The following is a 17,420-nucleotide window of genomic DNA, read 5'->3' as shown; positions in this document are numbered from 1 at the left end:
ACCGCCATTGCCATATTTGGCACGGCGCGCGTCTAAATATGGCTCGGGGCCAGCCCACCGCTCCGCCGCCGCGCGCGCCGCGAGCTTCCGACTCTATTATTTCTATTTACGAAATAAACTCAAAATAAAAGCTCTATTTTAATACAGATTTCGGGCACTGAAAACGTTCGCGGGTTCCCGATTTCCTACGGATGTGTCGGGTTACGCGGTACTCCAAATCTCCGTCCCTATCTCGCGGCGAGTGCACGTCTGGTGAGCGAAAGAGACGGCTAGAGGTCGAGGTGCGCGGGACGCAACCGCGCGAAGTCAGTCGCGGTCCGAGCGGCCGAGTCGTCAGTCCCGCCCTCGGTTCTTTCGCGTTTTCGGTCAGTCTCCGTTCGGCGTTCGAACGGCGAGGTGTGTATAGCGCATGTGCGCACCGGTTACTGTGGCGTACTGCGAGGTTATCATGGACGCGCCCGGCGGAGCGCGGGAGCCCCGCTTCGGGTCGCCGTACGGGATGGGACTGCTGGGAGAAGTGCCGGATATGTACGGAGCGGGCCGGCCGCCCAGCGCGCTGGGGCTGCGGCCCGGCATGCAGGCCTGTCCGGGGCCGCGCGGCGTCAAGCGGCCCTCGGAGCAGTGCTACGACGAGCGGCCGTCGCCCAGCCTGGGGCTGGAACACTGTGCGATGCCGGACATGGCGGACGACGGCTACGCCTCGCTCCAGCCCAAGAAGTCCCCGCCCAGCAACGGCAAGAAGACCAAGGGCCGCGTCAAGATCAAGATGGAGTACATCGACAACAAGCTGCGCCGGTACACCACCTTCTCCAAGCGGAAGACCGGCATCATGAAGAAGGTGGGTGCGGAGACCACTCTTGGCAATATTCCATAATGTCCCTATCAGAACATTGCCCCATGTGAAAGTGCATTTTATTACCTCTCTATCAGACAGTGGAAGCTATTAAAAAAATAGTGATTGATTTAGAAACTCCAAAGAAATAGTTTAAAAATATGCAGTGCGGGCGACCTGTATAAGAAATGGATCTCTATAACATACTATTTGATATTATTAGGATATTTTAATTATAATTCTAAAATCCAGTTCTTATTCTATTTACATGATTATTGTATTAATCAAATAATATAAAAGATGTTTTAAATAACTTTAATAAACACATTTTGAGTACAACTTCAGATGTTGAGCATTACAACTTGATTTTGCAATGTAATTATTGAAAGCCACTCAATATTTCATTGTATTTTACTATTAGATTAATAGATAAATCTAATATATCAATTCTAGCACAAACTAACAAACAAACCATTATTTAAAATTGTTATTTTGTACCAAAATTACCCATTGTTTACAATCAGCTGTCAAAGATTCAACTTAAAAACTTTAGATAAAGATCAATTTTCACACCTTCAATGAATATATCACTTAAATACAAATTTAAGATAACGAATAATAGTGTGAAAAATAGGATCCTGTAGCTTTTAATTAATAAAGGTTAAGTTTTGTTTTTGACAATAGAGGTTATGTTCTGAGAGGTTACAAAATGGAATATTGCTAAAAGTGCTTCAAAATGTATGATTTTACTACTAATTAAGAATATTTTCAGTCCGGGGAAGTTGATAATGTGTTTTCTGATCGTTTTTTATGTGTTTTTGTGAGCATATGTGACGAAAGTTTTGACAGCTGGTGTCAGCTGATAAGACTGCCGTAAACATATTTATACGACCGTAAGTAAATAACATCATTTATAAATATTTAACTTTTAAATATGGTACTTAATAATTTAAACAGCATCAAAGTTCATTAGTAATTTGATTAAAAAATAATTATTATTTTAATCTTGATTTTGAGTCATCTGATGCTGTTTTTAACACGCCTTCATAGATGGCGCTAGTTGTATCAGAATTTACGAAACTTGCAGTTTGCATCTTTTTGATTTTGTATATATTTTCTATTTAACCGATAGTCACTTTGAATCTACTTTGAATAATGAATCCAGTGTCCACAAAGAAGTTCTATATAGTTGGTTGAGTTACTGGCAGGTTACGTTTTTTTTATTATTATTTTCACTACACTATCACTGCAATTATTTGCCGCGACGCGACGGCGTTTTCAACTTCTTCAACTTCGTGAGCTGACCGTGGCGTTTGGCGCGAGAAAACTTTAAATAATAAATATTAAATACCTATTTAATTCTATTTCTTTTTAATTTTTGTATGTAAAAAGTGAAGAACTCACCTATTAGGATATATCACTTATTTTTATATTATCAGCGGGTAGGTACTTCTTTAGTGACGAAAGATTTACAAAAGGTGGTACAACTTGCCTTTTTTAAACTGGTTTTACGGCTCTGGGTTCTATCCCTTTTGAGCCTGGCAACTTGCCTATTAAAGGACCTCACCAAGAAGTTTACAAATACCTAATATTTTAAGCTTCTTGGTCTGTTCTTGGTCCTCGATAATTACTGTACATCCACAAAACCTTTTATGGCATTACAGTCACAGTGGATGCGGGTAACTTTAGAAACTTGTCCAACATTGAAAATCGACGTTGCTTTAATTTTAGGTAAATGTAAAATATAATGCTCTATAACCTCTTTTTATACTTGTTTATGTCCATTTCAGTAAAATAGCATTAATAAGATAAAAAGGATAGGAGAGAAAATCATAGGAAAATCACTCTGAGTTGAGTTTTCGATGCTAGTTTAGGCAGCAATGATTAAGAATTATGATACAATATAATTACATTATAACAATAAGCACACCTAATTTTATAGTATTCGCATTTTCACTAATGTAATATGAAAACGACAGGCACAGTTTGACAATTTTAAATTTAAATTAGAGCTTTAGCTGCCAATCAGGACCATATTGTAGCGTGCACTAAAGTGCACATATACGTATATTCATGTTCCGTCCTTTTTTAGCAACATTAAAAAGAAAAAGATGCAAATACTCTAACTAGTTTATAGAAAGACAACAGAACCGGCGTCACTAAGTATAATATTTTTTTGGAAAAAATTGCAGCAAGCTTGTTGAAGAAAATCATAATATGATTATAAACACAATATAAAATGTTCCAATCACAATGTTCCCTGAACATCGGCCTCTATAGTAAAACCTACTTTAGGGATGATGACAAAAATAAGTTGTAAAAATACGACTGCTCTGGCAATAAACCAATAAACGAACTAAAAAGTCCTACCATTTGTCACATTTGAAAATGGCGCCAGATTTTTTTCATAAAAAATAGATTCCGACCAATTGGGAACCTCCTCCTTTTTTGAAGTCCGTTAAAAAGGCCAGTATCACTCGGGAATCGGGATGTTATAAGAATTTCAAAGAAATTATAAAGGTTAAAAACTTTTTGTGAGGACTTTTCGAAAACAATACTACGCCTTTGTTATATCAGCGTATCATTAACTTACCGTGTCCACCTCCAGTAATTTTAATTAACAAAACATCTTATTCGCGTAGGAAGGTGTCTGTTACAAACAGGCTTTTTTCTAGTCTAAAAAGGAATTTTAATAACGCGATGCCTGCGAAAGAATCTTGTGTTGTGCCTTGACATATTTCGCAATAATAAACTGGCAACACCGCTTGCACCTATTCACAGACAAATAAAATAAAACTCCATTTCGTGTCTACGAATTTATTCTTTATTTATGCGACACAATTTAAATATGGAATGAAACAGTTAGGCAGGTACAGTATAATATTGTAGTCTTTGGGCAGGTACAACGTAGGTACACGGGTTGTAGGTACATACGTGCAGAGCAAGTGCAGAGCGTTAGTTAGGTACCTACCTGGGTATCTTCACACTAATATTATAAAGGCGAAAGTTTGTATGTGTGTGTGTGTGTGTGTGTGTGTGTGTATGTTTGTTACTCCTTCACGCAAAAACTACTGAACGGATTTGGCTGAAATTTAGAATGGAGATAGATAATATCCTGGATTAGCACATAGGCTACTTTTTATCCCGGAAAATCAAAGAGTTCCCACGGGATTTCGAAAAACCTAAATCCACGCGGACGAAGTCGCGGGCATCGGCTAGTAATTCATAAAATTAAATAGTCCACAGGTATTTACAGGTGTGGATTTACGTTATTATGCAATTATTTCTTTTTATTGCTAGGTAGATGATTAGTTATACCGTAGGACGTAGGTATTACTGGCAGATTTTGAAGCTTTTCACACAGGTACGGTCCGCGACAGGTCGAGATGGCAATCGGGGTATGAGGCAGAGGAACGCCCCGTGCACCCGCATGTCACCGGGGGCTGTGTGGGTGTGTGGCTCGTCTCCACCTCACCACCACCTAGTACCTACTACCTACCTACATTTAATAAGCTATTGTACCTATTATTTCTGGAATATTTATGATCATTAATTTGCTAATTGCTACCAAGTAGCTACCATACTCGATTAATTCCATTTGATTTTATGGTAGCTAGGTACATAAATCTTTTGTCTAAAAAAAAAAGGATCTTACGATACAATTACCCTTTTTGTCAAAACGTAGCCTTTTTGAGTGTTTAAGTAGATAGGCTACTTAAATCAAAACACCAAAAATACACCACAATAATTATACATTATTTGTTTGTAACTTTCTTTACGGTTCTGTGTCCTAGAATCTGGCCCATTTAGAGCCTGTAGTTTATTCATGCATTCTCTTTGGCTGTATGTGGATTGTGAGCTTATCTGCATGTCAGTTTCGTCCTGGGTCCAATCTAGCACGCAGTCACGGACGCTTTTGATGTCTGATTGTATGACTTACAACATCTCGTGTCCTAAATCTGCAAAGCCTTCAGGATTTGCGTTTTATTGTCATATTTCTAGACTAGCTGTGCCCGCGACTTCGTTCGCGTGGAATAGTGACTTTTCGCGCTTTATATAGCCACGGACGCTCAGGCGCGAGGCGCCGTGATTCTTTAAATTGACATAACTTTTTTATTTATGAACCGATTGACATGAAATAAACACTAAATCCTAAGTGAAGCTTACTACAATATATTAGTGAAAACCGTGTCTAAATCGAATAAGCCGTTTCTGAGATTAGCGTGCACAAACACACAGACAAACAGACAAACAGACAAAAAAAAAATTAATTACAATTTCGGGTTCGGCATCGATATAATAACAACCCCTGCTACTTTTTTTTTTATATATTTCCATTGTACAGACACCACTTTTCTACAATTTTATTTATGTATAGATTAAAAACCTCCCGACAATTTGCTAAAATGCCTAGATATTTTGGTTATAAAAGTGTTCAGTACTCTACTTTGCTAAACACTTGCTCCGGCCAAGTGAATTAGTGACCGTTACTTTGACTATCAAAAAAATCGGCCAAGTGCGAGTCGGACTCGCACATGTAGAGTTCCGTACCAACGTACAAGAAATATAACTTTTATTTTCATGGCGGCCATTTTTAATTTTTATTATTTTGTTCTTATAGCGCCAATAGTAATGCGTATTCTGTGACGACACTCTACCTACCTATTAATTTATTATCGTTCGCGAAGATACAGCCCGCCGACCGCGTCAGTCAGACGGATGGACGGAGGGACGGACGGACGGACGGACGGACAGACGGATGGACGGACGGACAAGGCTTAGTAATAGAATAGGGTCCTGTTGGCACCCTTCATGTATGAAACCCTGAAAAGCAGTTCAGAGAATTATTTATCTTGAATATTTTGGTAATGTAATTTATAATTGCGAGTAAAGCTGGCATACGAGTACACGATCAAGTTTACTGGTCAAGTTTGCAACGGACTTGAAGCGTTTAGTAAACTTGGCGATGTGTGGCGTATGGTTCTTAGTGACAGCATGATGCACACTTGACGGTGCATGGTTATCAGTTGACGCCCGCTTCAAGCACGCTGCAAACTAAGTTGTGTATGTACTACAGCGTAACCTAACGTCATTGCATAACTTACGTAATGTTGTAAACCTTATGTACCAGGATATCAGTAACGATCAGGAAGTCTCCGGAGGATGTGAAGTTGCAAACAATAGCAAAGATTCTAAAACAACTACCTATCTGATATAATTTCGTCTCCAATGTGCAACGAACTCCTTTGATGTACCGATATAGAACTTTTCAAGAGATATCTCGCGTCCTAGATCTGTAATCCCTGTAGAATTTTGCGTAACTCTTCTAGATTTGTGTTAGCTCTGATTCGTTGTAGGTATCCTTTATGGAACATCACGACAATGCTATTTAATAGCTAACTAGCTGACGCCCGCGACTTCGTTCGCGTGGATGTAGGTTTTTTTAAAAATCTCATGGGAACTCTTTGATTTTCCGGGATAAAAAGTAGCCTATGTGCTAATCCAGGGTATAATCTATTTCCACTATCAGCCCAATCCGTCCAGATTTAACTAAAAAAGTACGTCAATCTACGTCAAACGTTTGTCACGTCACATCTGTCTATTTCATAGAAGCTCCCTTACTAAGCAAACATTTTGACGTTTGGTAAAAAGTCGCTGATTTGACTAGTAGTCATCATCCCATTGCATATCATTACAGTTATTATTACAATATGTTAGTAGTAAAGCAAATCTAGTTATTACATAAGTACATAAAGTAACTTGGGTGAACTATTTAAATGAGTATTAAAATTCAAGAAAATAAACTGTTATATCGAAATAGTTAGTCAAATGAGCATTTTTTACTCTTGTCATGGATCACTTGAGTAATATTTAATTTTCTGATCATTAGCTAGTTGGTTTTTTGCTGCATGGAAAGCTGCACGCGATTCGCAGCGGGCATCGGACGTTACTTGTTAGCGATGCGTCGGTATCCGCTTGTTATTCGATTCTTAGATATCGATAAGAACATCGATTGATCCGAATCGTGTGGGAACGTATACCCATTTAGCGGAATCATAGGTCATCTCTGCTGATCTGGATGTATCCGAGACTGATTTCAAGACTAGGCATACTTACATAACGAAGTTATGTCTATGTAATATGAATGTGTGAATGATTTTTTTTTGATCTGATGTTGAACTGAAGATTTTTTGAAAGTTCTCTTAAGCTCCATGAAAATTTGCTAGTGATTCGCATGCATCGGTATCCGCTTGTTACCTACTCGAATCTTTGATATCGATAAGAAATCGATTGATTCGAAACTTGTAGGAACTTATACGATTTAGCGGAATCACAGGCCATCTCTGCTGATCTGAATGTGTCTGCGACTGATTTCAATGCTAGGTATATTTACATAATGGAGATAAGTGATGTGTAAATATATATTTTTTTGATGATTGCCTATTTAATGTTGTACAAGAGATTTTCTTACAGTAAGTTATTTTCTTTAGCTCCTTAAAAAGTTGTTAGGATTCGCAGCGAGCTTCGGATGTTAGTTTTACTACTTAACAATGCGTCGGTACCCGCTTGTTATTCGATTCTTCGATATCGATACCAAAATAAGATAAGAACATCGATTTATCCGATTCGTGTGAGAACTTATAATACCCATTCAACAGAATCAGGATGACTTACGTTTTTGCTGATCCAAATCTAATCTAAGAGTAATTTCGTGTCTTTATTTACATAAAGATGATTGTGTGGATTATTATCAGATGTTAGTGATAAACGGGATCGACGGCTTAATGTGCTCTATGAAAGGGCCAAATTCAGATTTCCAAAGTTTGTTACCCATCCAATTAAGGAATTGGGTCAAGTTTGCTTAACTGGTTCACACGTCCCCTCAACAGCAGATAGGTAAATACTTACCTCGATATTTTGACAACACATCAAAACAAAAGACTAAAATCTACAAGTAATAAGTATCAAGGAGCATGAGCAAACTTTGAACAAGTGTAAATTAAAAATTTATAACACCCCCGACGATCCAAAGTATTTGAGTTTTCCAAAACATCATTTTCAAATAAATAATTATGTATTTAGGCAACGTCCATCTTGACAGCTTGACATTTGTCTATTGACATAATATTAAGAACCTAACGGTTATCTAACCTTATTTTCTACAAGAAAATTAGAAAAGAGCTCATAACTCTTAAACGGCTGAACCAATTTTTTTAGATTATAGCTAAGAACACTCTCGATCAAGCCACCTTTCAAACAAAAAAAACTAAATTAAAATCGGTTCATTCGTTTAGGCGCTACGATGCCACAGACAGATACACAGATACACAGATACACAGACACACAGATACACAGATACACACGTCAAACTTATAACACCCCTCTTTTTGGGTCGGGGGTTAAAAAAAAAGAAGAAACCGAAACGATCGATTCATTGCATCCAACTAACAACGTAAGCAACATGACAGTGTAAATTACGTTCCCTACGCCAACGTCCCGGCATCCAGTTGCAGGCATTAAGAGGGGTCTCTCCGTCACTCGCTCCATACAAACGTAGTTCCAATTTCATTTGAATATTAAGCTACCAAAGTCCATGAAATTTTGCAGACATATTCTAGAAACTAATATCTATGCCTGTGGTTTTCCAGATTTCTGTTAAAATATTCGGTTTCAAAGTTACGCGGTCTTAATAATTCACATACAAATCTTTGAGCCTCTGTAATTTTAAAACTACATATTTTTAGAAAAATCTAAAACACCACAGGCACAGATATTAGTTTCTAGAATATGTCTGCAAAATTTCATGGACTTTGGTTGCTTAATATTCAAATGAAATTGGAACTACGATTGTATGTAGCAAGTGAGGGAGAGAGCCCTGTTAATGTAGGTCCAGCCTAGAGCTATGTTCGTCAGTTGGTACAAGACGTGAACAATACATCGCCAGACTGCCTACATCGGATAGCGATGCAGTTGCAAAATTTTGTTGATTGCCAGTCAAGACATAGATTGGTTAGTTTTAAATCGACACAGAAATTAAATGCATTATTTACAGATAGTTTACAGAATAAAATGATATTATCCTCAGATTTTGATTGCATAAGGGACGAATCTACGTCCCAGCATCTACTTGCAGCAGACATTAATGAAGACGGATTGATTGTAGTTCATACATACATACATACACACAATTAAAACCACTATTACAATTGTGTGTTAATTGTGTGTATTAATTAATACACACAATTAAATGTGATACATGTACACAATTAAATTAAAAAAATTGAAATTGCTAATTAAACTGACAAATACTTAGTTATACTTAGATAGTGATTAGAAACATTTGCAAGTAATAAATAGACTTTGAAATATAAACAAAAATCTAATCTAACAACGTCGCTTTTGACAAATGTATTACTTAGGTTCATAAATCATAACAGCTACAATGTTAGCATTTCTCTTACGTTATTTGATATCGCGTATATTTGGAGAAACTGAATGATCTGAGAAATGTCATAAGGGAGGCTACTAGGGAATCTGAACAGTTTAAAAAATTCACATTATCCCTCGTGATTTTATTTTTCATCTTAGATTTCTCTTTGATACAAGGAGGGACTAGTGCAAAGCCACTGCAAATAGTCTTACGGTATTTGAGTGGGATTACAGGCGAAACGTAGCGGTATACAATGTGCTGTCTATTGACGTCATAATCCTCAGAGAATATTGGTCCGAGGCGTTGGAGATGGAATCTTTGAAGCCTTATGTTATGGCTTGGTTGCTGGTTGAATCGGGCAATACCGCTTTGCTTTAGTTAAATAATAATGTGAATTTTGCTTCTTACGATACAAAAAGTTATAAGTTGTAACATTTCATGCGTTAGAAAATTGTACGTACATTCTCTATAGAACAGTTTTTTTTTAAATTTCTGCTTTAACTACAATTCTAGTAACTTTTTCCGATTCACTACGCGTGATTTTATTTTGCATCTTACTTCTTTCTTTGTTACAAAGTGGGACTTGCGCAAAGCCACTGTAAATAATCTTACGGTATTTGAGAGAGATTACAGCCAAGATGTAACCGTACAATGTGTTGACATCATAATCCTCAGAGAATATTGGTCAGAGGCGTTGCAACAATAAAATTGAATGTCAATAAAAATGAAGCAATGACTTTCGTCACGCGTTCTGTGTATCCAAGCCTTAAATAAGAGATATCTCAGTATCATAGGCTTAGGGTTTCCAATTAAATCTACATTGTTGTCTCATTTAGTTCTCTTTGTGCCCGGTTCTAATCATGATAGCCCTTTGATGGTCAATACAAATGAAGCAATGACTTTCGTCACGCGTTCTGTGTATCCAAGCCTTAAATAAGAGATATCACAGCATGGTAAATTATTTGACGATTCAAAAGCACTTGTAAAAGTTTATTTGAATAAAAATCTATTCTATTCTATTCTATTCATACGCTTAGGGCTTCCAATTGAGTCTACATTGTTGACTCGTTTAGCTTTCTCTGTTCCCAGTTCTAATAAAGATCTGCCCTTTGATAGTCAATAAAAATGAAGCAATGACTTTCGTCACGCGTTCTGTGTACCCAAGCTTTAAATAAGAGATATCACAGTATCATAGGCTTAGGATTTCAATTGAGTCTACATTGTTGACTCATTTAGCTCTCTCTGACCGGTTTCGATCGTGATCTAAGGCCCTTTGACGGTCAATTAAAAATGAACTATCTCAGCGAGTTGCCGATCGCAACGATGCTTATAATGGGGCTGAATATCTAATACCTGTCCAGCGAGAATTGTATGAACGCATTCGATCATCGGACGTCTAATCCTGGTAATTGAGACTTGAGCTTTAGTTTTTGAAAACTTTCGCAAGCTCTCTGCTAATCAAAAATCAATACATATTTGTATCCTTGCTCTCCCTTCATCGGATGGCTGAACCATAATATTATACCTACTCGTAGAAATAGTTGAACATTCTCAAAAACTCGTAAATGTATAAAAAGACAAGTGTAAATTAAAAATTTATAACACCCCCGACGATCCAAAGTATTTGAGCTTTCCAAAACATCATTTTCAAATAAATAATTATGTATTTAGGCAACGTCCATCTTGACAGCTTGACATTTGTCTATTGACATAATATTATGAACCTAACGGTTATCTAACCTTCTTTTCTACAAGAAAACTAGAAAAGAGCTGATAACTCTTAAACGGCTGAACCAATTTTTTTAGATTATAGCTAAGAACACTCTCGATCAAGCCACCTTTCAAACAAAAAAAACTAAATTAAAATCGGTTCATTCGTTTAGGCGCTACGATGCCACAGACAGATACACAGATACACAGATACACAGATACACACGTCAAACTTATAACACCCCTCTTTTTTGGTCGGGGGTTAAAAACTAGAAGGAAGATTAAATCACTGTCTTGGGTATTAGGTATACATAATATGTTTTAAAAAAATATTAAAAAAAATTTAATTGATGAAGTCTTTAGCCGCCTTTACATCAAAATTGTAAACATTTTGATATAATTTTGTATGGCGTGTGGGTTATTTTATATTTAACAAAGAATTTTTGTATACTTATTCCATAGTCAAATGTCATTGGTAGATTATTGGATTACCTATTTGGTGATTGAAAAATTAGCCCGACGTCAAACACAACTTATGCAACACTAGCTTGTTTCCGCGACTTCGTCCGCATGGAGTACACAAATTTCAAACCCCTATTTTCATCCCTTAGGGGTTGAATTTTCAAAAATCCTTTCTTAGCGGATGTTTACGTCATAATCCAGCAGTTTGAGCTGTGCGTTGATAGATCAGTCAGTTAGCTTGTCCTTTTATATACATACTAGCGACTCGCCCCGGCTTCGCACGGGTGTTCTATGGAAAAGTGGTTATAATGGCTAAAATATAAATGTTTGGTTTATACTATCGCGGACTTTTTTGTAGGCATTATTGAGTTCTACAACTTTTCTATAGAAGTCAACCATACATCTCTAACCATTTAGGCAGCGTTCGCGAGAATCGTTAACGTACGGCAGTTTTTTCGACGCCTTACTCCACAATTTTCACTACCACGAAAAATCCTATCTATTTTCCGGGATAAAATATAGCCTATACGGATTCGGAAGAATCCCTCTAAGTAATGGTAAAAGAAATTTTGAAATCGGTCCAGTAGTTTTTGAGCCTATTCAATACAAACATACAAAAATACAAAAATACAAAGGTTTCCTCTTTATTATATTATATAGTAATAGTATATTAGTATAGATTTAGATTATGTAGCAAAGCCAGGTACCTATATCACTCACTAAGCATGTGCATTGTGTATAATTTAGCCTACATCTTTTAGCATACAGCTTAGAGACACGGACGTCGCGTCGGTTAGAACTTAAAAGCTGCATCAATTAAAATTCATCGACTTAACGCAACATGGGCACAGTAAATTGCTCTACACACTACACAGGATTGCCGTCTAGATCCTAGATCAAACACGTCCCCACCCTCGTTGTAGTCTACCTACATGCAAATCCCCTGAACCTAAGTTAAACTACTGACTGTTAAGTCGAGAATAATATGGAGATGGGAGGTACCCGTTGATTTTGGAAGCACCGTGGAGGTACCAAATACCTATTAACGAATTGTGTGTTTATGTCGGTTGGTAAGGCCGGAATAATATTTTCTCATTGTGGATTTTTTAATCCTGAAGAGAACCAGAGTCCCCGCCCGTTGCAAATGGCAATGGGCGGGGCACATACTTCGAAAAACAGATTTTTGTCTACTAAAAACTTGCAGAAATTATAGCGGTTTCTGCAAGAATACTTGTTTTATCACACGCATAAGTTTCTACACAGCGTCGTACTCGTACGGGACGCTAAGTCGCTTGTGTAGCGGCTTTACTGGTAGGGTGGTAACTAGCCACGGCCGCAGCCTCCCACCAGACCAGACCACAAAAAAATTATAAATTCCTAAAATGCCCCTGCTGGTAATCGAACCTGGGACCTCCCACTTATACGACCACAGAGCTTACCATTGCGCCAGGGTGGTAGTCAAATCGTCCCGCTTTGCGTCTGCCCAAGCCTCATGCGACCATGATTGTCTCTCATTTTAAAGAGCTTTTGTCCGCTCCGAGAATAAATTATACAGTCCGATATAGGGGACCCGATATTCCGATATAGTCCTTAAGGAGGACATTTTAATAAATTTAAAATAACGATTATCGTTGTGGCAGAGTCGTGATTTCGTTAGGTTCGTGGTTCGGTCTAGGGCCGGAATAAGTCGTCACGAGCGATTACTAAATTAATTAGGAACCAGCTCCGATGTAGATTGCGGCTTAGATTATTTTCCCACACGCTGGAGGGACTTTTAGATCATTAGATTTCGCAACTATTTGTTACTCGCGAAAATTGATGTCTCTATTACCTACCTTACCTACCAGTCTAAAACTGGAGATTGACTTGTAAAGTTTTAACATTTTGGTGGCCGACAAAGCCGTGCCGCCAAAGGATTTAGCGTTCCGGTATGTGTAGAAACCAAAGGGGTATGTATGGGTTTAATAAAGACTGCCATACCTAGGGTCCAGGTTAGCCCGCTTCCATCTTAGACTGCACTGAACTCAACACTAAAAAACTTCACGACTTCGTCTGTGTTGATGTTAGCTGGCGGGCGTGCTCTGCCTCTTTGGAGTGTTTTTTTTTGTTAAAACTGACTGGAAAGCGTTCTAAAGGGGTGCCGTGCGTGTGTCGGCGAGCGTCAGCACAGACGGGGTCCATACTTGTATAGTTTAACTAACTTGTTACAAATAACTACAAACTTGACATTGGCTAATCTTTGTAAAGCCAGACGAGAGAGGGAAAAAAAACTTCACCATTGACAATGCGGATGACGTCAATACAAGTACAATCTGGTGTTTGACAACTAGTCAAATCAGTATCTTTTTATCAAACGTCAAAACACGCGCTTAGTATGCGAGGTTCTATGACATATTGGCAGATGACGTCACAGCGATTTAAAGTGTTTTTTAGTTTAATCAATAATTTTAAATGGTTATTACACTTTACAACTAACAAGGGGTGTGGATTTTACGTATTTCGGAAAGAAACTAATAATAATCACTGAGAAATAATTTATTTTTGACATAGGCAAATACCGTATTGTTATTTATCGGCAGGCCGTTATAGGTAGTTATTGTTGAAACTTGAAAGCCAGTTCGAACTTAAGTAGTTTCAAAGACATTAATTTAGATGTCGAAGCGGTAATTACAAAGTCAAAGAGAGAATTTACTGTGTTGACATGTAACTTATATTTTAAAAATATTGCTTGTAGAGAATTTAATATAGTCTTTAATAGGGCTCTCTCCGTCACTCGTTTCATACAATCGTAGTTCCAATTTCATTTGAATATTAAGCAACCAAAGTCCATGAAATTTTGCAGACATATTCTAGAAACTAATATCTGTGTCTGTGGTGTTTTAGATTTTTCTAAAAATATGTAGTTTTAAAATTACAGGGGCTCAAAGATTTGTATGAAAATTTTTAAGACCGCGTAACTTTGAAACCGAATATTTTAACAGAAATCTGGAAAACCACAGACATAGATATTAGTTTCTAGAATATGTCTGCAAAATTTCATGGACTTTGGTTGCTTAATATTTAAATGAAATTGGAACTACGATTGTATGAAACGAGTGACGGAGAGAGCCCTCTTAATAATGGAGTGTTGATATTAAAATTCTGCTCGTACGCTACGCTAAGTGGCTGCGACGTGATGTTCCTGTGTCGAACGTTCGGGAAAGCTCTTCTCTTGTTCTGGAAGCCTGGTACATTTGGGTCCATATTTGGCACTTTCGATTGTTACGCCACAAAATGGACGACCTCACTCCATTTTGGAATGGCGCGTACAAACTTTATTTTGCCATAAATATCAGTTGGAAATGTTTGTGTAAAAGTTACATTAGTTGCTTGTAATTTCCAATTTATTAATACCTGTTAACAATTTAAAATGTAATTTATTAATTTCGTCAAAATAAGCTTGAGGAGAAAGGGATTCTTTTCATGTAAGAGACGATGTCATAAAGCAACTGATGAGGTTCCAGATACTCCGCCTTTTGTTACTTATTTCGATTTATTAATCGACTAGCGACCCGCCCCGGCTTCGCACGGGTGGACATTTATTTTTTAACCATACATCTCTAACCATTTAGGCAGCGTTCGCGAGAATCGTTAACGTACGGCAGTTTTTTCGACGCCTTACTCCACAATTTTCACTACCACGAAAAATCCTATCTATTTTCCGGGATAAAATATAGCCTATACGGATTCGGAAGAATCCCTCTAAGTAATGGTAAAAGAAATTTTGAAATCGGTCCAGTAGTTTTTGAGCCTATTCAATACAAACATACAAAAATACAAAAATACAAAGGTTTCCTCTTTATAATATTATAGTATAGATTGAGAAGTTCCTTCTTATTGGAAGTCGGTCGAAAATTATTTGACAGAATTGCACTGCAAGCTGCTAATTTTCTAGTTTCTATCTGGCAGCGTTAGTAAAATAGTATGCGAAAATTCAAAATAGCCACACAGCTCTCTATTAGCAATTACAAAACGCGGGGCGTGAGATATGGGTCGCCGACGCGGTCGCCGCGCAATTACACTACGCAACGGTAATTGTTTCATTTCGGCAAATCCTTCTAGCTCCATGTACCTTCATTAAAACTAGTTTTAACAGAGTTATTAATTTTTTTTAAAACATTAATAAGTATAACAAATATTTTAAGTTTCATTCCTCTTAATGTTATAAGTGTATATTGCGAAACGGTTCTAATTAAATTATTGTTGTGAACCACGTGTAGAACCAACACCAAGAGATACCGCCTAAACAAGTCTGCTACTAGGAGTTCATGAATTCCAAAGAGGTAACTAATGCAACGCCACTATCCGCAGAACTCCGGTCCGGGTACCGTTTTCTCTTCGTCATAGAGCGTAGTACGAGTTTAGCGCGTGCGGACGGCAGGGGAGTTTAGATTGATTGGTCGTGGTGGGAAGGGAATGTCTGGCGCGGGCGGTCCGCCTCCCAGCGACACCTAGCGTGAACGCCTCGTTTCTATGCGCGCCTAGTACCTCGTGCCTTTACTTAGCCAACTGGGTCGCCAACTCCGATAAACCACAAAACCAACTAAACTAACTAAACTATAAACAAACACGAGCGTAATCCCATAAATCCGGTTAATATTTTATTAATAGTTAGATTATTTGTTAATGTTACGCAAAAAAGTTGATTGATGTGAAAGACAGCTCTATAGTGCAAACAAATGCTGTAAAATCGATTTTAATTTATTTAAAAATCGATTCGGACATCAATCTTGCGCAAGTTAACGCGGACATGTGACAGTGTGCTGGCTTTTTAGCGTGGAGGATGGACGGTTTGTCGACTAATCAGCGAACTTATCGGTCAGACACTAGTTCGTTAGTCGTCGGTGATATCAAAGGGTTCGGGGATCACGACTAAATGTTCACGAAGCGGGTTTTCGAGAAAATCGCTCGTAAGCTCGTAAGAGTGCACGATTATGAAGGACCATTGTCCGAAAGTGTGTAGCCATTATGTAACAAGCCAACTGAATTGTGTATTTCGGATACTTTTTGTATGAGTTTTGCAATTTTTTTACTGGTACATACAGCTTTGATGAACAAAACTAAAGCTCATTATTTGATGTATGAGTACCTACTTTATTTGAATTTGACATCAACATAATAGTTTTTTTAAATAAAATAAACTTTAATATATAAATTAAAACTAAAAATAAATAAAAATAATTAATTATGAGTACTTATATTTCGGGCTTTAGGGTCCCTTACCCGAAGGGTACCAACGTGACCTTATTACAGCCTCCGCTGTCCGTCCGTCCGTCAGTCTGTCTGTATTTCGAATTCCTCCTTGTACGATGGTACGGATCTCTTCGTGTGCGAGTTCAACTCGCACTTGACCGATTTTTTTGTTTCTACAAGATACTTCTTAGCAAAATTATGTTTTCAGAAGACATAGGTAAGTATTTAATCAAGAAAATCGTTTGATTTAAGAGTAATTGGTTAAACTGGCAAATTAAACGTTGGTTTGGAATTTAAAAGAGATTCCCTCGGAACTTGAGACAAAAAAGAATTTTGTTTAAAAATAATAAACCCTTCCCAAGTAGCTATAGTAAGTAAATTCGAGTACAGAAATTATCTTTGAAGTTTAAACGCGAAGTATCCGAAAATTTTAATTAAAGACGTTCTCTGTTTAATTACCCTGAAGGCATTACGGTGGGCGACACAGCTAAATTAACACATTTAAACAAATATAGTTCTTATTGTTTGTGCAATAAGGTATTGTGTATTCTTTGTATGCGTACTGTACAAGTATACACATTGATACTAAAGCTCTGCGAAGCGCCTTTATAACCGACCATAATTTACCAAATGAGAACATAAATAATTCTGAAAACCGTGTAAATTGTTTCTTTTTGTTTATTAATATAATTATTAAGGAATCTTACGTTGATCTCTTCAGGATCAAAGTTACATTGAGGGCATGCTCGCGAA

The 17,420-nt window shown here is 37.5% G+C and overlaps 1 protein-coding gene across 3 annotated transcripts in view; it reads left to right on the top strand.

Annotated features, from left to right (window-relative positions):
* The first annotated feature begins 321 nt into the window (after nt 1-321).
* LOC123870431 (serum response factor homolog) overlaps nt 322-17,420 on the top strand; it is a 315,743-nt gene continuing 298,644 nt past the window's right edge. For all 3 annotated transcript variants that reach the window (XM_045913742.1, XM_045913741.1, XM_045913740.1), the window contains exon 1: nt 322-838. In XM_045913742.1, coding sequence (XP_045769698.1) covers nt 410-838 — 429 coding nt within the window. In that variant the 5' untranslated portion in view covers nt 322-409. The remainder of the gene's footprint in view (nt 839-17,420) is intronic.

The sequence above is a fragment of the Maniola jurtina genome, chromosome 12 (genome assembly GCF_905333055.1).
Source record: "Maniola jurtina chromosome 12, ilManJurt1.1, whole genome shotgun sequence".
Classification (NCBI taxonomy): Eukaryota; Metazoa; Arthropoda; class Insecta; order Lepidoptera; family Nymphalidae; genus Maniola; species Maniola jurtina.
This window is presented reverse-complemented; position numbering and strand designations above follow the sequence as displayed.